This window comes from Penaeus monodon, chromosome 9 (assembly GCF_015228065.2).
Source record: "Penaeus monodon isolate SGIC_2016 chromosome 9, NSTDA_Pmon_1, whole genome shotgun sequence".
NCBI lineage: Eukaryota > Metazoa > Arthropoda > Malacostraca > Decapoda > Penaeidae > Penaeus > Penaeus monodon.
This window is the reverse complement of record NC_051394.1, coordinates 43,809,295-43,832,161: the sequence shown is the minus strand read 5'-3', so window position 1 is coordinate 43,832,161 and position 22,867 is coordinate 43,809,295. Positions and strand designations below refer to the sequence as shown.

Below are 22,867 nucleotides of genomic sequence, written 5' to 3'. Positions count from 1 at the left end.
CCACAAAATCTTTTATCTGCCTGCCTTTTCCAGGTTCACCAAAAGACACAGAAGGTTCGGCACTAGCATCACCACCCCCAGAGTGGCAGCGGCGTGCAGAGCAGCTTGTGCTGTATGTCCGGGCTTTGCAACTGCTCTCCTCAGCGCTCACCCTTGCAAAACATGAGAAGAGCACAAGTAGACTTCAGCCATCCAATGCTGTAAAGAATGGTGTGTGTTCACATGTACTGTCATTGATTACATTTTGATTCCTCATTTCTGGTGGGAAATAAAAAGAATTTTACTCCTGCAAAAGTTTTATGGTAATCAAAATTCTTAAACTTTTAGCATTATTGTTATTATTATTATTATTAATTTTGCTGGATTTCATAAGTCAGTTATCTATAGGTATATATTGTGAGGCTAATTTTTGTAAAATCTTTTTGTAGTTGTGGGTGTACTGAGTGAACGTTTCCGCCAAGCCCTGGGTGTGTGCAAGGAGCTGAATAGTGCTGGAGCAATTACTTCAGTAGATCCAAGAACATCTACTGTTACTGCTGATAAACTTATTTATAATTATGCTATTGAAATGGTAAGCTGTTAAAATTTGGAATAATTCCATGTGATAACATTTTGGGCTTCAAATAAATGTATTTGTTTGTTTGTTGAAGGGTATTCATTTTTCATTTTTCTCCTGAATTATAATAATTTACACATTAGTAATATGCTAAATATAATTTTTCCAGTGTCAAAGTGCTGCCTTGGACGAACTGTTTGGAAAGCCCGAGGAGTGTTTCCGCCGCTATCAGACTGCACAAATTCTCCTCCACGCCTTGGCTCAGCAAGTGGCTCATGAGTCCGACCGCTCACTACTGACACGCTACAAACAGGCAGTGGAAAGACGATTATTTCTCCTTCACGAACAAGGTGTAGTTCATGCGTACACTACAAATGAAGCGTAGGCACAGGAGAAAGGTTAAGAGAAGTGGTGTACGTATGCCCTAATCAATTATTAAGAAATGGTTTATTTCTTTTTGAGTTTAGAACTGGGACTTTGTATTGCTATACAAATGTTTGAAATATTTTTTTTAAGAGGAATTAACCCATAAAGTTGAAGTTCATAGCATTTTCTAGAAATGGATTGGGGAAGTGGAACAGAGGTAATCAGACATTCATTCATTGTGATCATAGACCATTAAAAGGCTTCATACTTACCATGCTCAATCTTATTGATGATGAATATTTGGAAGACACAGTAAAATCCAATTGAAGCTCACTGTCAGGGTGAAGGAATTTAATTGTTGATATTTAATTATGATTGGGTTACATCCCTAACTGATTAACCGTAAAAAAAAAATAAGAATGCAAGCTTTAGAGGGTGGGCATAATGTTTATCCTATTATCCCCCCCCCCACACACACACACCTTGACCCCCCCTCATACACATTTCCCTCCCTCTTCCCCCCCCCCCCCCACAACACACACACACACACACACACACACACACACACACACACACACACACACACACAACACACACACACACACATCAACAAACACAATCACACAACACACACACACACATCACACCACACACACACACCACACACACACAACACACATGATACATAGTGTCATATATAATATTATTCATACTTAAGTTTTTCATTTGATATGAAGTATCTCATTCACATTGGCATATGCATGTATTAACGAATCTACTATTGCTGCTTCCTGTTCACTGACATCACCTGCCAATGTTGGAGGCAAGTGTGGAAGAAATATTGAGATTCTAAGAGCAATGTGACCCAAGAAGAAGAAAAAGAATCAGAGCATCCAGAAATGTGATCTTCCTTTGTGGTCTGTCAGTTTTTCAAAATAGTATTTTTTTTCACCTTTTTTTTCTACTTTGCTTGGAATGAAAATGTTTGTAAATGAAGGTAGTAAATAGGGCAGTGCAACTAATCATGCCTCATGTAATTAGCAATGTTCTATGTGCTTTATATATATATACACACATATATACATATATGAATATTACTCCTCAAGCAAGCTCTGGTTGGAGATGTTATACATGTTTTTATTAACAACCAATTCCTCTGTGTTTGTAGCCTTGTTCTAAACAGCAGTTATCGGCCTGAGAAGATCATGGTACAAATTTTTTTCCCCATAGCAACACATTACTACCAAAAATTTGTGGACCTCCCTAGTGTTTGTTCAAGTAGCATGCAGAACTGTTCGTCAATCATTTATAAATTGGGAACGTACTTCTTACAGCATGGTCAATTCAGTATTTACAGTTGCTTGTTGAGAATAATGTTTTGTGGAGTAATTGATGTGTGGGAGATTATAGGGCACATTATAACTATGGTTTTCAAGGGAACAGTCATTCTGTATGGATGCCATCTTCTGGTAATGCTTCACTGTTACAGCATATGTAGCACAGAGAGTCAGTAGATATACTTTTTTTTTCTTCTTCTTTTTTACAAATACTAAAAAGGAATAAAAAAAAAAATGGCAACCAGAGGTTATATGTGGGCAGTGTTTTCCTCTTCAAACATGTGAAATAGTTGAGCAGATAGTGTAGCCATTCACTGTTCTGACATTGGGAAGTGTTGTGTGAATCAAGTGCTTGCAAATAACTTTACAATACTCCTGATATCGTGCTCAGTTTAGTCTGCCATTTTGGGCCAGCCTTATGGCCTGTGTTTGAGTGTTCCATTTTCTCATGGAATTGGAATTATTACCAGAAGTTTGTATTTTTTTTTTCTCTCATTTGAATTTGGTGACTGTATATATTTTTTATTTCAATTATGCTATTGTTAGTAGAAGTAGCATTGTATACTTATTGATATATGCAAAGAAAGTGGCAGTAAAGGACTTGGCCTTTGCAGTACTTGGTTTGTACTGCTAGCAGAGGTGTAGTTGACTATTTATATTTGTTACAAGCAAAAAAATACAAAATATAAAATAAAAATAATTTCCAGTTTAGTATAGATCGAGAATTTGAAATGCTGTAGAGTATAGTTATGATTTTTCTTATGTTTTAAGTAAATTGATTGGAAAGGGAAAAAAAAAGAAAGTAACTATTTTGTTTAGCTTGTCTCAATACAGTGTTTTTCTCATTGAGAAGGCATGCAAGTATCCTGACCTTGTCTATACCCGGTTACTCTAATTACTTAACAAACTCCACAATGTTTTGCCTTTTTTCTTTTGTCTTTCATATCTTATAACAATTACTCAGGAAAAAATAGCTTAAGATTTGATTGCCACAAAGTTTTTGTTCTGTGAGTGTGTGTGTGTGTGTTTTTTAAATCAGTTTGTTTCTCCTTTTTGTAGGACTTGCTTGCAGAGCTTGTTTAAGTTTTATTTTTATCTTTTTGTTTTTGTTTACATATGATGATCTTGTATATGAGGGATGTACTTATTCAAAAATGGAACACTAACTTCCCACCTCAACTCAACAGCCTATGCAGTGATAGTCAGTAAGATCCTGCTCAGACTGTAGTTATGTATGACTGTGGAAATTCGAGCCACATATAATAAATTCCGGCTCAAATTAGGTTTCATGTTAGACATTGGGTTTAACCATATTTTTTGTTTGGGTCAGGAAAATGTTTAAGAAAATGTATCTCTGATATTGCATGATTCCATTATATAACTATCTACCACGTTTATGGAGTTGTTATTAAGTAAGGGAAAGCGGTCTTTTACAGTGATACAGTGACTTTTTTTTTTTATTTCAAAACGTTAGCAAAATGATGGAAATCATGCCCCTGTGGTTATTTTTTTTTGTCTAGTCGTACAACACGAACCCTGTGGCAGAATAAGCTCCAGTTCAATTGGAATCTTTGAGAAATAATAATCCAGTAAACATGCTGGTCATATTAATAATAATAAGGCTTAATAAAATCCCAAATGATAAGCGGTAAATTGGATGCAGGACATAGAGAATAGAAGATACAATGGAAATGCCTGCAGCTATAGCCATATACACGCGTATGACACACACAACTCTTTCACACATATACACTCATGCTTACACCCATACATTATGTATATGTGCATTGATTTGTTTAAGTGTGTAAATTACACAGTCAGTATTTTTTTTTTTTTTTCTTCTAAGGATGTAATCCACTTCTGGTAAGAATATTTTAAGTTTATAATTTGTTTAACACTTTCTAGTCGATTAATTTGCGTGTGGGCATTTTGGGTGGGTATGCATATTTGTCCTGGTGTCATCCACTATAGTTCTGTCAGTCCATATCATAATTCAAGGGATATCTTGTATATCCTTCAAGATCTCGCACTTAGTTCTTAGTCTGTTGTTGACCTTTAAATAGGAATGTGAGGCAACTGTCAAGAGCCAAAAGTTGTCGTGATAGTGCATTTCTGATAAACAATGCATAGTTAGGTTTTGATAATTTTTTTGGCAGTTCTGTTGGTTATTTGAAGACTGAAGTTTTCTAACATGACTGAGTTACATATACATGTGTCATTTCTCATTGGATGTTGAACTTCACAGTTCCTGTTATCATTCTATCATAAACATACTTCTTCATGTGACTGCAGTCTTGGACAAATTCCCATCTCACAAGACAGGCCAATGCCACCGTGCTTAATAGATTTATGATTTAAGCAGTGACATTGGCCATTGCCTTGGCGCCTGCCAACCACAGCATCTGTGATCTGTTTGTTTTTACGTTAGTGAGATTTTTTACAAGGTGACTCATTGCATTACTGTAAGAGCTGCAAGAGCGAAATATTGCATAACACTGTGTATAGGAGATACGCATTTCTCATTACAATGCTGCTATGTATGTGTTTATTTCTGTGCTTTTTATTTAATTCTTGAATACATGAGGATAAGTTGGATAGTCAGTGTGATGGCTGACTAATCAGCTAGAGGATGTGAGGATGCAAGTGGTGCATGGGTGAACTCTGCTGGGGCAGCTGATAGTCCCCAGTTCTAGACAGTAGTTGTTTGTTAATACAGAGTTTGACCCAGGCTCTGAAATAGAGTGTTGGCACACTGCAGTATTACAAGACCCTGAAAAGGATATTCTTACAAATTCTGTAAGATTTGAAAAGGATTGGCTTATTTGTGTTTGGTCAAACATGAACTGATATGAAGTCAGCTGTTCCTGTTTTGCCAATTGCAAATTGTGCCTATAATTGTACAGATTATAGTTGAAAAAAAATCTTATTTTAAAAATTATAAAAAATATCAAAACATTAAAAAAACATAGTATGTTTTACTGCTGTAGTGGCAGGGCATAATGCAGGTCCTGTAATACACTAGATGCCTTTATGTACATGTGAAGCAGATAAAACAGCATTGTGTAGAGTATGGTATGTAAAGTGGGCAGTTTCTTTGTGGTATGACCCTCTCTTTAGTTGCCTCCAGTCATATGCAAACGAACAAATGTTAGCTTGTGACAAGAGTAGATAGGGCTGTTTATTGTTAGAGAGGTTATACTTGTACAGAAATGGCTCCACAACCTGTTTGTGTACATATATGATGATGATACAGGTAACATTATTTACTCTTGCAACTAGTACAATGCCCTGCAAGGGCTGTCATTTTATATTCTTACTATAAACACAATAGAGCAAAAGAAAAGTCAAATAAAAAAGAAAGTCATTAAGTGTTTTTATATCCAAAACCTTGGGAAAATGAATGAACAGATTGAAGTGAAGCTTCACATGATGAAGGTTTACAAGAAAACAAAAGGAAAGAATCATACCCTACCTTGAACAATTAACATGGAAAAAGTAAACTCTCATTACAATGACGAGCCTTAAAAAATGCGAAAATATCTGGTACCCTCATGAAAGTATTTGGGGATTAACTGAAATAGTTGAACAAGAATGGAGGCCTACTCTACTGTAGCTGAGGGACAGCAAACATTGTGCTTCAGACTAAACCATTAAATTTTAAAATTGGTGTATTCAGACTTATATAGTTGACTATCTATTTTAACAAATCTTAAGGAGATCAGACAAATGTTGATAATAAGTTTTCAATATTTGCAAAATCAAATTAGTTTTGAAATAAGAAAGTAACTTAATATGAATAAGACGTCATTATCATTTCCATTTTTATTCAGAGTCATCGTTATTATCGTCATCTACATCAGTATCAATTTTGTCATTGTTATCAACATTATCACTTATTATGATCACAGTCATTCCGGTATCATTGCCACCGTCATTATTATTAATTGTTGTGACGATGAGTATTTTCTCATCAACATAAAGGTACAGGCGGGAAGTAAACCGTGTATTTTAATATATTGAATATAAAGGAGAGAAAACCATCAAAATCTGACCATTGATATTGCCACATTTTACAAGTGAAGAAAAATAAAACATTAGTTAAAGTATGTACTGTATCAAGCTGAAGTCTTGATATGCGCACACAAGATACATAACATACCATACCTTGTCATGCGCACTGCTACTGGTCTAAGCTGTTGATAGATGATCTTATGTACAAACTGAAATTACAATTATTGTTTAAAGTTGGGGATCTTTAACAAGGAAGGTCTATAATTCTAAGTTGCCAATAATGAAATTCTACTACAGAAGAGATGCAAATGTGCAAAAGATTACTTTTGGGATATTTTCCCATTTGTTTGGCAAAAAGTAAAATTATTATTAATTACATTACTCCCTTACTCAATGTAGAAGGTAGATTTAGATTTAGGTGAGAGTAGATTAGATTTAGAAATAATGTCAATGCTACAAGGTGGTGGAAATGGTGATGATGGTAATATAACTTTAAATGCTTTTCCTACACACAAAATGTTCACCATGTATATATGTATGCATGTATAAATCATATCCGAGAACTTGTAATGATAAATCCTGGCAAATATGTCAGCTATATGATTCATAATGTAAGAATAAATATAATAACAATTGTGACAATGATGACGACGATTACGAGGATTATTATTATTAATAGTAATAGTAGTAATAGTAGTAGTAGTAATAGTAGTAGTAATAATAGTAGTAGTAGTAGTAGTAATAGTAGTAGTAGTAATAATAGTAATGACAGTAGTAAAAGTCACAGTAGTATTTATAGTAAGTAACAGTAGTGGTAGTAGTAGTAGCAATAGTAGTAATGGTAATAATAGTAGTAGTAACAGTAATAGTGAGTGTAATATCGGCGGGGAGCGTGGTCCCACGTGCGCGACCTCACTGTATAGTGGGGAAGACGTGTCTCCACTTTGATGGTTAACGGTTAAAAACAAAATGAATGTGCTAGATATCTAAGGTTATGTAGCACTATTGGAAGGTACAGTAAAGGATAGTGAAGGGCGGATGAGTTAGTATTTAGTTGCTATACGTCAACTATCTAGATTAATATTGAAAAGGGTAAAGGAGGCGAGTGAGGTAAGGTTAAGGAAGGGTTAGGTAAGGGGATTAGATCAAGTGAAGGATATGTATGCGTTTGAGGAAGGAGAACAGGTTATCAAAGCAGAAAGTGTGAGATTCTGTAAGGATGTCTGATAGGTTGGGAGGTCAGTGAAGGGAGGATAGGTGGGGGAAAGCAGAATTACGATCTCCATCAACGCGTGGACAGGACAACAGAATCTGTGGAACTGAAAGAGGGACATAGGGGCGGATCAAAACGTGACATCACATACGAGTGTGTTAGACGGGTGTGGCCAGTCCGTAAGCGGCCGAGAGCCGTCTCCCTACGTCTGTTTCGATGAAAGGAGATTGACTAGTGCGGAGACTTGACCAAAAAGATTACCATCGGGTATAGGGGAAGGTCTGAACGTGGTGGGTAATAATCCGTAACTGGAATACGTGAGAAAAGATTGTTGTGATGTTGACATAGCGGCGTGGTGTGTTAGAGTATCTGTCTGTTCAGTGCCGGGGATTCCAACATGGCTGGGCACCCAGCAAAATCTGACAGATTTATAGCGTGTGGACAGGTAGAGCAACCAATTCAGGATCTTATAGACAATGGGGTTGGTCGAGTGCATTAACTTTATGAGAGTGAGTGAGTTACGGGAGTCAGTAAAAATAGTGAAGGAGGAAGAAGGAAGCGAGTATATGTGTTATAAAGCAAAAAGGAGTGCGTACAGTTCTGTAATAAGGACACTGGATTCAGGAGGGAGGGGGTATTTGAAAGTGCAAGTTGGGAAGGTCACTGCGTAACCAGCACCGGAGGTGGATTTGGAGCCATCAGAGAAAACTTGAGTACTGGAGGAATGAGTGGAGACATGGTCAAGGAAATGGGTGAGAAGGGCAGAAGTGGGAATATCTGATTTTGGTGGGTCAGGGAACAGAGGAGCAAATACGGGGGTAACTTATAAGCCATGGAGGAACGGAATGGACAGAAAACGGAAGGGGCCGGATATGGGGAAAGGGGGAATAGGAGAGGAGGGATGTATGGGAGAGTTTAAGATTCGGAGGTGGCGGCGAGCTTTTTCTTTAATGTAAAATATATGGTGTCTCGCCAGGGCAATTTGGATTTTAAAAAATAATAAATGAATAAATAAAATAACGCGAAGGAATCTGCTAGAAAACGGTATTGGAGTGGAGTGCCATATAAGAGTGGAAGTTGGGGACCTAGACGTGAGCGAGAGAAAAGGATGGAGAAAGATATATTGTTATGGATATACCAGAGGCGAAGATGCTTAAATCAACCAACATATAATGATGATTAGGCTCCTAGTGGTAAAACCGAGACTGTCATTTACGGCAAGAAAGAATAAAGTGGTGCTAAGCACACTGCCTTGTGGGATGCCTTTGAACTGAGGAAATCATGATGATGTGGAAGAGGCAATTTTGACCTGGAAAGTGCATTTGGAGAGCAAAGACTTTATAAAGCCACCCATAATTCCGCATATGCCTAGGGAGGACAATTGTTGGAGAATATGGTACTGCCATGTAGTATCATATGCTTTTTCTAGGTCAAATAATATGGCTAATACGGATTCATGGCAAATGCAGATGTAATATATGTCTCGAAATGAACAGTGGGGTCAGCTTTACTTCGGGCGCGGCGGAAACCAAACTGGGAAGGAGAGAGAAGAGTGTGAGATTCAAGATACCACATTAAGCGGAAGTTCGCTCTAGTAGTTTGCAAAGCAGCTAATTAGAGCGATGGGGTAGTAATCTTGAAGGAGGGTACCCGATTTATTGGGTTTCAATGAGAGGTTAAGAGCTTCTCGACAATGAGAAGGAAAATTTCTTGACGTCCAAATGTGTTTGAAAATAGTTAATAGGGAGGATAGAGAGGAAGGTGGAAGGTGTTGCAGCTTACGGTAGCGAATACGCCAGGGCCTTCATGAGTGTTGCGGCACGACTGTAAGGCAGCACTGAGTTCAGAGGAAGAAAAAAGAGCATTATGGGACTCAGCAGAAGATAGGGTGAAGATGATGGGGTGTGTCCCCTGATGGTCAAGAGAAGTGTGGAGAAAGGTGATAACCACTACTGATCTTGCTGAAATAGTCACCTAGTTCATTAGCGACTTGGAGAGGATCAGAGATAAGAGTATCTCGAATATGGAGGACGGGGTCTGGATGGGGGGGGGGGATGTTTGCCTGATAATTTATGGATCCGGCGCCAAACAGTTGAGATACATGGAGATGTAATTGAGGAAACAATTTCGCCAGCTATTTGTTTTACTGTTCCAGCTTGTACAACAAAGACAGGCCGATACTCTTCTAAAGGAGATAAGGGCAACTATCAGCCCTTCTCTCCTTTAAAAAAGTATCGGGTATGGTTTGGTTCTTGGGTGTTGAGTTAAGTTGTCGCAGATTCTATACTTTATTCCTGAGAGAATATGGTAGCTGGAGTACAGAGGACAGGCGTGGCAGAGGTGCCCAGGGAAGAGCGTCTTGCCATGCCCGAAATGGCGAGCAGTCTGAGTTTCTGAAGTGATTACAGGTCGTTTTTGTGCGATACTGGATGGAATATCATAAACATAAGAAAATGGAAAACATTAATCTTCAGTAAGAGTGTCAATGTAGGTTCTCTGTTTTATGGCTTTCACAATGTTCCTGTGGTCACATATGTTATATGTGGACATTGGATATGTTTGTACAATTAAATCGTGAACATATTAGTAACTAGAGTATCGACAATGATAATGATTACAAAAACAGTGATATAGATAGTGCATTTTCTGATGAACATTTTGAGTGCATACAAGATATAAATTTACATATATACTTATATATTCACAAAGTAATCCACAGCATCTGTGATCGGTTTGTTTTAACGTCAGTTCGTCATTATCATCTCGCAGGGTCACAGGTCAAGTTGGCGCCGACGATAAGCAGTAGAATGCTGTGTACTGTGGGAGTAAGAAGAGTGAGGTCTTTAAAAAAGGAGTAGTAGTAGTAGTAGTAGTAGTAGTAATAGTAGTAGTAACAGTAATAGTAATAGTAATAGTAGTAGTAACTAATAATAAAAGTAATAGTAGTAATAGTAATAGTAGTAATAGTAATAGTAACAGTAGTAACAGCAGTAGTGATAATAGTAGTGACAGTAGTATTAATAGTGGTAACAATAGTAAATGTAGTACGGTAATAGCAGTAGTAATAGTGGTAATAATAGTGGTAGTAATAATAGTAGTAGTTGTAATATACAGTTGTAATAGTAAAAGTAATTTCGGTATTGGCATTAGTAATACTATCGGTAACAGTAATAGTAAAATTACTATTCTAACAAACTGCACAAACAGTATTACTACTGATAATAATCACCATGATTCTACCTAACAACTTCCCGCACGATAAGGTGTTGTTTTTTTCTTCTTTTTTCGAGCACAACAACCGGCCATAACATGAAAGCAGTAAAGGTTTCGCAACTTCTAAGCTACGGCCCCAAGCATGGGTGGTTCCCTGTAAAATATACTTATGTCAGCGTATGCATGTAAATACACGTGTCGATTAAGAAACCAGTAAATTGCATATATATCAGCGGTGTATTTTATTTGTACTAAAGAAAACTTGCATTATTATAGTTTCTAGAATTCGATATCTGTCGAGATGTAACAAAGTGGCACGATCGGTGAAGATTAGCACAAGAAAAACACGCGCAAAATGCATTAAATGTGTTAAATCACAATATATAAGCAATATCAACACATAAGAAACGGACAAGACAACGTGACTGGAGTAAGCAAAACGCATGGTTTGATTTCGGGAACGTGCTGGGTCATCGTGGATGAGCGGAGCTTGTTGCTAGCCCCTGGCTCCGGAAAAAAAGCGGCCTTGATGAATGAGCATTTAATAGATGTTTGTGATTAAATTTACTTTAATATCTATACTTGTCCCAGGGGCTATAAGAAAATAAATATTAATGATGAACAATGATGCATGATCATGAATAATAATGATTGACTGGGTGACGGTGACGGTGACAGTTACGATGATGATGATGGTGATGATGGTGATAATGGTAATGATAATAATAATGGTGATAACAATAATCACGATAATAACAATAATCCTGATAATAACAATAATCATGATAATAACAATAATCATGAAAATAATCATGATAATAACAATAATCATGATAATAACAATAATCAAGATAATGATGATAACAATAACGATAATAATAACAGTAATAATGGTAATAAAAACAATAACGAAAATAGTAACATTATTATTAATAATAAGAATAACAACAACAATAATAATGATCACGTTTATAATAATAATAATTATTATTATTATTATAAAATCATACTAATAATAAATCAATCATTATAACAGAAGTCAGCCATCGTAATAAATAATTAAGTAATCACAATAAGTATACAATGAAAAAACATCATAAGGATAATTATAATAACAATAACATGATGGTGATGATGAACACGCTATTATTAACAATAATAATAGCGATAATGATAATAATAATATTAACAACAGTAATAATAATAACAATAATAACAATGTTAATAATGATTATAGAGATAATAAGGACCGTAATGAGTATAGAAATGATAATGACTATAATGATAGCAGTGATAATAACGATGATGATGATGATGATGATGGATGATGATAATGATGATGATGATGATGGATGATGATGGATGATGATGGATGATGATGGATGATGATGGATGATGATGGATGATGATGATGATAATGATGATGACAATGATGATGATAATGATGATAATGATGATGATAATGATAATGACATTGATAATGACAATGATGATGATAATGATGATAATAATGATGATGATATCATAATGATAACGATGGTAATATTGGTCTTGGTCATGATGATGATGGTGAGGTAATGAATGGTCCTCTTGCCGCTGTGTTGTAGCCGACTGGCACCACGCTTAATTAACAATTCCGACGGCGAGTGTCCTTCAGAGGGATCTATCCTCTATGGAAGCCTAGTAACTCTCCATCCTGTAGAGGCGTCATGCGCATGTCTGGAGGGCACTTGTCCCCTGTGAATCACCTGCTACCCGTCTCCCGTAAGTCCTCAAGTTCCAAGATCCTTCCGAATTTCGTTTATATGATCGAGGAGTGAGGTTATACGAGGATCTATAGTGGAGGAGTTTTGCTGAATAGGTTGTGAGTAAAACAAGAGAGAAGTGAGACGGAATGAAGATAAAAAAGGCCTTCGGTATATTCATGTATTTTCCTGCTTTTCCCTTCGTTCTTTTATTTACAGGGATCTATAGTAAACACCTCCAGGGATAATTTAATATAGCGTTACTATTGAACCTTAGGACGTTGTACGCAATCGAAAGAAAGAAAATTGGATATACACGTGCGTGTGCATGTGTGTGCGCGTGTGCGTGTATGTGTATGTGTATGTGTATGTGTATGTGTATGTGTATGTGTATGTGTATGTGTATGTGTATGTGTATGTGTGTGTGTGTGTGTGTGTGTGTTTGTGTGTGTGTTTTCGGGGGGGGGGGGTAAAACCATCTTTACTTCTGTTTCTGTGCTCTTATGTTTATCTGTTACTATCATAATTTTTCTTTTAATACCAAGAAAGGGGGTGGGGGGCAGGGACTAAAATTTATATTAAAATTATGATAAGGTTGATGTTGAAATAAAAAACAGAAAACTGGCAGAGTGAAATAAACCTATTAAGCAACGGAAGAGAGAGACGAAGAAAAACATGTAACACTGAAATGGACAAACAAGAATATTACTGTAGGAGAAAACGAGGAAGACTGACGCACTGGCACGCACGCCCGCGCACATTCACACCCACCCATCCATACACACCCACCCAACCACCCACATATCCACATCCATCTGTGGTAACCACCGCGCGACGAGCTTCCGCACATGGTAGAGCAGGGTCATGTCGTTTGGCGATCTGGCCTGACCGGGGAATATACATCATGGTGATTGGCGAGGGTCAGGTCGCCAAACGACACGAGTCTGATCTACCGTGTGCGGATGCTCGTCGCGCGATGGTCACCACACACCCATCCATACACACCCATCCATACACACCCACCAAACCACACGCACACACTATGCCTAGCTCATATAAAAAAGATGACTCCTACGGCGAGGGCTATTTTCGGCCTCTGCTCCCGGTGACTTGAAGTTCAAAGGGTGCGGGAACGGGACTTCGACCACGACGGGATTTAGGAGATGAAAACGAGCAGTAAAATGGAGCCTTATTTATAACGTACTCACTGTTACTGTTCAAAGGTCATTACGGATTATCTATCGAGACCGAGTAATAGAGTGCGAGGTAGAAGAGAGAAAAAATGAGAGAGATAGAGAAAGTAAAAAAGAGAGAATAATGATTGTATCTGCGACAGATGTGAGGCTTACGGACACGTGTTACAGAACATGCAAGGAATAGGGAGAGTCGGGAGAAGGGAGGGAGAGAGGGGGAAGGGGAGGGGGAGAGAGAGAGAGAGAGAGAGAGAGAGAGAGAGAGAGAGAGAGAGAGAGAGAGAGAGAGAGAGAGAGAGAGAGAGAGAGAGAGAGAGAGAGAGAGAGAGAGAGGAATACATAGTACCAATACCTAACAATCTTAGGTTGTTGTTCGGGTATCTCATGGTGACAGTGCATCGTGCTAAGTAAGGGCATGACTGCCATACTCATTTACCTTTTAGCAACAACAGCCCTGTTTCAGAAGCAATATCGGCCCATTCTACTATAATTCACTGCTGGACTAGGGTGAAAACTTGCTTGCTTGCCGATCTTGATAGTTTATCAAATATATTTTTTGTTTAATATATCTGATAAGCATTTTAGTGTGCTCGAAACGAAATAAAAAAGGCCTTGGAAAATACACTAACTTGAAACTCGTTGTATATATTGTCGAACTATCCCATTCTCGATTTTTTTCCTTATATAAACGCCTTAATGGACGAGTAAACTTTGCTGAAAATTATTCTGTATTGCAATGTCGAGACTTATTTGAGTCATCATTCAGCCGTTTGGGTTTTCTAATGCGAGAAAAATATAGGGCGTAGAATTTCAACGTCGCACCCACGGTATGGAGCCTTATTTATAACCTACTCACTGTTCCAAGGTCGTGTCAGATTATCCTTTGAGACCGAGTGAGAGAGACCGAGTAAGAGAGAGTAAGGCAGAAGAGAAAAGGAAAGAAAAACAGAGAAAGAGAAAAAAGAAAGAATAATATAAACGCAAGAAGGACACATATAAGACAATCAAAAGAGAACAGTGTATTTTTGTAAGAAGTATCGAAGCTCAGTCACCATGGATGTTGTTGTTGATTCAGCGAAGCTCTGGTTGAGCGAGTTCCTCCCCTACTGGCGAAAGGCTGAGGGGACCTTGGCAGTCGTCGGGTTATGTTACGCCGGTTCAGTCGCTGCCAGCTTGCTATGGCAGGTCACGAATGGGGTCAGAGTTCATTTCTGGTCGCGACTCTGGAAGAAAGACCTGGTAGGGAAGTACGGAAAATGGGCAGGTACGTACCTCAAACGTTTTTTTTCCTTTTTCTTTTCCTTTATTTTGTATTTTCTGTATCCTACTCTTCTTTGTCATTAAATCTTTATTTCAACTTCTTCATTAAAAAAGAAAACTTCAGTATCACATTTATTTTAACCAATTATAACTGATCCATAAAAATAACTATGTTCAAAGAGGCTCTTGACTTGAAGACCTGCATCGCTACCCTCCCCTTATCCCTCCGCAGTTGTAACGGGGTCGACCGACGGCATTGGGAAAAGCTACGCCAAAGAACTCGCAAGTAAAGGCATGAACATCCTGCTGGTCTCCCGGACAAAGGCAAAGCTGGAGCGAGTTGCACAGGAGATAGGTAGGTTCGGAGAGAATAAAATAAGCTAAAGAAAGAATGCAAAGTAAATGGGTCAACAAAAGATTTTTTTGACATTTGATTTATGCCTCGCAGTTACTTTCCATATTTGATTTTCTTTGTCACTGTCATCGTCATTATTTGTTTCCTTCGCCTCACTGAATATAGCTGCTCATTTCAGCTTCAAAATATGGCGTCGAAACAGATATAGCACAGGCTGACTTCTCGGAAGGTCGTTCGGTGTATGGTAACATTGCCGAGCATCTAAAGGGAAAAGATATTGGGATCCTTGGTAAGTTTCATATGTCCAATAGTCGATTTTTTAAAAATATGAGAGTGATTTGGCAACACTCAACTAGAGTGTGACGGAGTTTGGTAGAGAAATAATGAAAATATATCCATCTACCGTTTTAATTCTCTTTTAATGTTCTTTGGTCAGTCAATACGTTTTCTTCACCTTTTATGCCACCTATATATGTAGTATTATATATATGTTCAAATGCTCCCAACCCCCAACACTCTTATAATCGTTAGAACACGTTATCATTGCTTTCAGTAACCACAATGATGATAAAACGTACCTCCTGATTCGTCCAGCACAATTATCTTTGCTATCACTTATGCTCATCATTATTTATCACCCATGTCACTCACCCTCAGTTCTTGTTTTTAGTTCATTAGTTAAATTAAAAGTTATTAGTTTCCTCTGTTTTCTTAATAATAAAATAAAAATAAATAAGAATAATCGAAATTAAAATCATAAATATCGTTTTCTGTTTTCTCTAGTTATACGTTCAGTGGTTACTATGTAATGATAATAAAAACAAATTAATTAATTAATCAAATAATGTGGAAATCCACATTCAGACTTGCTGAGGCCCAGGCATGACAAAAAACACTACAGAAAATAAGACATGTAAGGGATTTTGCCCCTCCTGCTACTTCTTTCAAGCTTACTGAAAATATATATATTTATATTTATATCTTTATATATACATAGATATACATACATACACACACACACACACACACACACACACACACACACACACACACACACACACACACACACACTCACTCACACACTATATATATGTATATATATATATATATATATATATATATATATATATATATATATATATATATATATATATTCTTTTTTTTCGGTAAGTTCATGTTTGAGCCCCCGTGGTCACAGCATGATACTTAACACACACACGTCCATACATATATTTACAAGTGTTTGTATGTAAATATATATGCAGTATATATATATGAATAACCTTTTTTTTCCCAATTGCAGTAAACAACGTCGGTATGCTCGTTACCCCTCGCCTCTTTTGCGAAATATCAGAGGATGACATCTGGGCTTATGCCAGTGTGAACGTGGCCTCCGTGCCCGCCATGACTAGGTTCGTGCTCCCTACCATGCTTGAGCGCGGCAAAGGGGCCATTATCAATGTATCGTCCATTGGCGCCTACATCCCCTTGCCTTACATGCAGATATACACAGCAACAAAGGTAAGTTTGTGGGGTTATAAATGGTAGGATAATGGATATTTTGTGTAAAGGGGTAGAACCTTAGGAGAGGTAAGGGATTAATAAGAAATTATCAGCATACTCCTGATAACCGGGAGCTGCCGAAAAAACTGTACGTAGAAAGGACGGTTTGAATGAACGCATATTCATGTAATCTCAGATATTTCTGATGTGATCTAACGCAATATATTTTTTTCTTTTTTTTCAGGGCTGTAATTTTAGGATAAACTATTTTATTTGTGATTTACCGATAGATTATTTCATATTTCATTAATTTATCTCGCCAGAGATTCCATAAATCAGGAAACGTGATTCGAGCGGCGATTTATAAATAAAAAAAAACTAATGAATGGACGATAAGAAATAATACAAATACAGTTTGACGATTGATAGCTGAAGATCTGAGCTCGATATATCTATAAAAAAAAAGTAGTTCTCTAGCTTCTCTAGGATTCCTAGCGCCCCCCCCCCCCCTGTCTCTCTCTTTCCCCCGTCTCTCTCTTTCCCCCCTCTCTCTCTCCTTCTCTCTCTATCCATCTATCTATCTGCCTCTCTCTCTCTCTCTCTCTCTCTCTCTCTCTCTCTCTCTCTCTCTCTCTCTCTCTCTCTCTCTCTCTCTCTCTCTCTATCTATCTCTGTTTCTCTGAGTGAAAGAGAAAAAGAGAGTGAAGAGAGAAAGTGAGTGAGTGACAGAGAAAGAGAGAGATAGTCGGTGAAAGAGAGGGTGAAAGAATAGGAGAGAGTGAAAGGGAAAAAGAATGAAAGAGAGAGAAAGTGAGTGAAAGAGAAAGAGATAGAAATAAAGTAGTGAAGGAAAGAGTGAAAGAATAATAGAGAGAAAGTAAGTGAAAGAGAAAGAGAGTGAAAGAGAGAAAGTGAGTGAAAGAGAAAGAGAGTGAAAGAGAAAGAGAGTGAGTGAAAGACAAAAAGTGAAAGAGAAAATGTGTGAGAGAGAGAGAGAGAGAGAGAGAGAGAGAGAGAGAGAGAGAGAGAGAGAGAGAGTGAGAGTGAGAGTGAGAGTGAGAGAGAGAGAGTGAGAGAGAGGAAGTGAGTGAAAGAGAAAGTGTGTGAAAATGAATGAGAGTGAAAGAGAAAGTGAGTGAAAGAGAAAGTGAAAAGAAAGAATGAAAGAAAGGAATGAAAAGAAAGAGAGAGAAAGAGAGAGAGAGTGAGTGAAATAGAAAGAGTGAAAGAAAGAGAAAGAGAGAAGACATGGAAGACAAAGTAAATTTCATTTCGCAACGATACTTTTTGCATTCTCCTTCTCCTCTCCCTCTTTCTGCCCTCGTTATTCTCTCTATTTTGTTATTTATATATTTTGCTTCTCTGACATTTTAGACGCATTTTAAGCAATGGTTCCCGAAGTTTTCCAGGCCGGCGTGTCCTTGCCCCCCCCCCCCACTCATGCACACATGCAAACACTTTTTTGTATGCTTTAATTGAAAACAAGAATCCTCACAAAGATGTATTTCACAAATGAACACTAGTCTCGTAAACAATTTTACTCAGCAGTTTTAGATGTCTCGGCACCCCCTCCCCCCCCTCGTTTTCCTCGTTACTCACAGTATTCTTAGCTTCTCCATTTTCTATAATCCTTAATCTCTCCTTATCTACGAAACGACAGTAGACGGACGTTTCTACTGCAAATAGGTAAATTTCTAAAGGTTTCTTCCGAATACTTTCTGCCTGGAAAAAATGCTAATCACATTTTGTTTTTTCTAACGGAAAATATGCAACAACTCCTTTTCCTTACTGTGTTATCGTCACTAACAGTATCACATCCATTATTTACCATTAACGTTATTGTTGCTGCTGTTTTGTTGTCCTCGTTTCATTTTCAAGATAACCATTGTCATCATTATTATCATTTACCTTTTTTTCCAGTCGTTTGTCAGCAGCTTCACTCGTGCCCTGCAAGTGGAATACCGTTCATCGGGCGTAACTATACAGTGCATCGAACCAGGGGCCGTGTCTACTAACATGACCCAGTTTGAAGAGAGTTTCCACGAGCCAGGTAGAGGTGTCACCCGCACACGCACACGCGCAAGCACAAACACGCGCAAGCACACACACGCGCAAGCACGCACACACACACACACACACACACACACACACAAACACACACACACACACACACACACACACACACACACACACACACACACACACACACACACACACACACACACACACACACACAAGCACACACAAACACACACACACACAAACACAAACACACACACACACACGAACAAACACAAAATCAAACACACACACACAAACACCAGAGCAATTAGCAATAAATACTGAATAAATGAATATATAAATAAACGTTGTCAGTATGCCCGAACGTTACAGATGACAGACACATACAGGAAACACGAAACTTGTGCGTCTCTTCCCCATATATGTGTTAAGTGAAAAGGTTGCTTATCCCTTAAACAGATTACTATATTGGATTCCGGTGGTTGTTTGTATAAATGTGAATAGTTTTTTTAGGGAAATTGATATGTAAATGAATCTCAAATAATGATTTAATAAGAGTAAAGATAAATACTTTATTACTATTCATTTATTATTAAAACTGTTATGTAAATAAATCTCAGATAATAATAATAAATAAATATAACAAATAAATAAATAATTAAATAAATAAATATAAATAAATAATAAATAAATGTAATGTAATGAGTAACTACAACAATTCTGTACGTGAAGAATTTAGAAACTAGAAGAATCCTACACGTGTACTTTAAGAATAGGAAAGTTATTTAACAATTTTAGGAAGTGATTGTTTTACTAAAGTATTTATGTCCACAGCCTTTAATGTTGCAACTCCCGATGGCTTTGCTGCAAATGCTGTTGCAACTCTGGGGTACTCCGACCACACCACGGGCTATTGGCCGCACAGCATCCAGGTAAAAGCACAATGCAAGGTGTACTTAATGTGCATATAAATGATGATGTTCTCTCAATCTCTCTCTTACACGCAAACCCCTTATACGTCCTCCCCCCCCCCCCCCCCACACACACACACACAATCACAATCACACTCACGCAGTCTTATATACAATCACACAATTATTAACATACAATCACACACAATTACTTTCCGTTCACCAGTTTTGTTTTGTTGTTTTTTTCAGTTATTTAGCATCCTCGCTTCTCCTCAGTGGTTAGTGGTGAGAGGTTTTCTGAAAGTCTTTGAAGCTTTGCAAGAGAAGAAAAAAGTGAAGAAAAACTAAATGTCACGGAGGAAGACTTTTGATAATATAGAAAAAGAAGGAGTAGGTAGGGGATTGAATGTGAACTCCACAGGACAATAAGTTTAATGAACCACATTACAAAATTGATCCTCAACGTTTTGCTCAAGAGAATGAAGACCAAAATAAGGGAAAAAATATCGCAAGAACAGAATGCATACATGAGAGGAAAAGGGACTCGGAATGCAATATTTATATTGAGAATGTTGGGAGAAAAAGCGATAGAAGTTTAGACAGACTTATACCTATGCTTCATTGTCTATAGCACAGCATTTGATAAGGTAAAACATGAAGAAAAGTTTAGAATGTTGGAAGTATTAGATATTGATGGAAAGGACTTACAACTGATTAGGAACTTACATTGGGAACAGAGTGCTGCCATCAGAATAGAAAGTAGAAATAAGTCAGTGGACATCAGTCAAGAGAAGTGTAAGACAAGGGTGTGTATTATCACCAACTCTGTTTAACTTATACAGTGAAATTATTTTAAAGGAGATTAAGAACATGCCAGGTGTGAAAGTTGGAGGTATCAATATTAACAACTTGAGATATGCAGATGACACTGTACTAATAGCAGAAACAGATCTTCAAAATATATTGAAAAAATTTGTAACAGAAAGTGAGAAGAAAGGTCTTCAGATAAACATCAAGAAGACGGAATGTATGGTGATATCAAAGAAGAATATAACACCAAAATGCTCTTTGAATATCAAAGGTGAAGAAATAAAGAATGTTGAGAAATTCACATACTTGGGTAGTTTGATAACATCAGATGGAAGAAGTGTGACTGAAATAAAGAAAAGAATTGATATGGCAAAAGAAGTCTTCAACAAGATGAGTGCTGTCTTTAAGAACAGACAGTTGAAGATAAAAACCAAAATTAGAGTGTTAGAATGATATGTGTGGTCAGTTTTGCTTTATGGGTGTGATGCTTGGACAGTCAATGAAAATATGAAAGAAAGATTAAAATCAGTAGAAATGTGGTTCCTCAGAAGAATGCTCAGGATTTCATGGACAGAAAGAGTTACTAATGAAGAAGTTTTAAGAAGAGCAGGAGTTAAAAGAACCTTAATGAAAGTTATCAGGAAAAGACAGATGTAATTTTTAGGGCACGTAATGAGATGTAAAGGATTGGAAAACTTAGTGTTAACAGGAAAGATAGAAGGGAAGAGAAGCAGGGGTAGACAAAGGCAGAAGTTAATCACCAGCTTGAACAAAGATCTCAATATGGGCAGAAGTGACTTAGAACTGCTTAAGTTGTCAACACACAGAACGGGATGGAAAACCATGGACAGGACAAGGCACTTGAAGAAGAAGAAGAAGAAGGCAGGGGAGAGAGGAGGGAAGGAGGGAGGGAGGGTGGTGAGAGGAGGGAGGGTGGTGAGAGGAAGGATGAGGGAGGAAGGAGGAGGGAAGGAGGGAGGAGAGAGGAGGGAAGGAAGAGAAGGAGGGAGGGAGGGAGGAGGAAGGATGAAGAAGGGAGGAAGAGGACAAGAATTATGATAAGAGGGGACTGATTTTTAAAATAATAGTAGGAGGATAAGGAGGAGGAAGAGAAGGAGAAGTAGTATGATAAAGGACGACTGATTTTTAAATAATAATGATTCGTTTGAATACAATTATTAATCCTTTCTAATAAATAAGTCCTGTTTTTGCTTTTGTTTTATTATCCAATTAATGATTTTTTACATTTTATATTTTGACTATATACACCAACGTGTCTGTGCACTAAACACTGAAGAGAAGTGTTGAGGCTATATAACTGAAAAAAATGGTGAACGGAATGTAATTGTGTGTGTGATTGTGTGTGACACACAACCACAATCACAATCACAATCACACACACACACAATCACAATCACACACACACACACAATCGCGCGCGCGCACACACACACACACACACACACACACAATCACACACACAATCACACACACACACACACAATCACACACACACACAGAATCACACACACACACACAGAATCACACACACACAGACACACAACACAGAATCAACACACACAGAATCACACACACACACAGAATCACACACACACACAGAATCACACACACACACAGAATCACACACACACACAGAATCACACACACACACACAGAATCACACACACACACAGAATCACACACACACACACACACACAAGGAGGTATAATACACACACACACACAATCACGCACACAGTCACACACATAATTACTTTCCGTTCGCCTTTCTTCAGTTATTTTGCCTCATCGCTTCTCCTCAGGGGTTAGACTCCTCAGTGCTGAGACGTTTTAAGCAAGAAATTGAAGCCATACAAGAGAAGAAAAAATGAAGAAAAACTAAATAACACGAAGAAAGACTTTTAATGGCATCGAAAAAGGATAAGTGGGTTGAGGAAGGAGGAAGGGAGGAGGGAGGAGGGAACGAGGGAGGATGGGAGGATTGAGGAAGGAGGAAGGGAGGAGGGAGGAGGGAACGAGGGAGGATGGGAGGAGGGAACGAGGGAGGAAGGGAGGAGGGAACGAGGGAGGATGGGAGGAGGGAAGGGAGGAGGGAACGAGGGAGGAAGGGAGGAGGGAACGAGGGAGGATGGGAGGAGGGAACGAGGGAGGATGGGAGGAGGAAGGGAGGAGGGAACGAGGGAGGAAGGGAGGAGGGAACGAGGGAGGATGGGAGGAAGGGAGGAGGGAACGAGGGAGGAAGGGAGGAGGGAACGAGGGAGGAAGGGAGGAGGGAACGAGGGAGGAAGGGAGGAGGGAACGAGGGAGAGAGAGGGAGAGGGACGAGGAGGAAGGGAGAGGGAGGAGGGAAC

General features: G+C 38.1%; 2 protein-coding genes and 1 long non-coding RNA gene across 5 annotated transcripts in view; 2 read left to right on the top strand and 1 right to left on the bottom strand.

The window, feature by feature from the left end:
* Positions 1-1,336, top strand: part of LOC119576735 (serine/threonine-protein kinase unc-51-like) — a 96,182-nt gene extending 94,846 nt beyond the window's left edge. The window contains exons 16-18 of the mRNA XM_037924379.1: positions 34-210; positions 429-571; positions 726-1,336. Of these exons, the coding sequence (XP_037780307.1) occupies positions 34-210; positions 429-571; positions 726-941 (536 nt within the window). The 3' untranslated portion in view covers positions 942-1,336. The remainder of the gene's footprint in view (positions 1-33; positions 211-428; positions 572-725) is intronic.
* Positions 1,337-4,799: 3,463 nt separating this feature from the next.
* The window catches only part of LOC119577193, a 20,813-nt gene continuing 2,745 nt past the window's right edge, over positions 4,800-22,867 (bottom strand). The window contains exons 2-5 of one of the 3 annotated variants that reach the window (XR_005229103.1): positions 14,687-14,857; positions 10,177-10,300; positions 6,424-6,479; positions 4,800-4,990 (exon numbers count right to left, since the gene is read on the bottom strand). This is a non-coding gene — a long non-coding RNA (uncharacterized LOC119577193). The remainder of the gene's footprint in view (positions 4,991-6,423; positions 6,480-10,176; positions 10,301-14,686; positions 14,858-22,867) is intronic. The other 2 variants (XR_005229105.1, XR_005229104.1) reach the window with 2 other exon arrangements.
* LOC119577192 (inactive hydroxysteroid dehydrogenase-like protein 1) lies at positions 14,530-20,194 on the top strand. The gene is made up of 7 exons (XM_037924925.1): positions 14,530-14,898; positions 15,127-15,249; positions 15,428-15,538; positions 16,553-16,770; positions 18,673-18,802; positions 19,609-19,706; positions 19,935-20,194. The coding sequence occupies exons 1-7, from the start codon at positions 14,688-14,690 to the stop codon at positions 20,031-20,033; spliced, it is 990 nt and encodes a 329-aa protein (XP_037780853.1). The 5' UTR covers positions 14,530-14,687; the 3' UTR covers positions 20,034-20,194.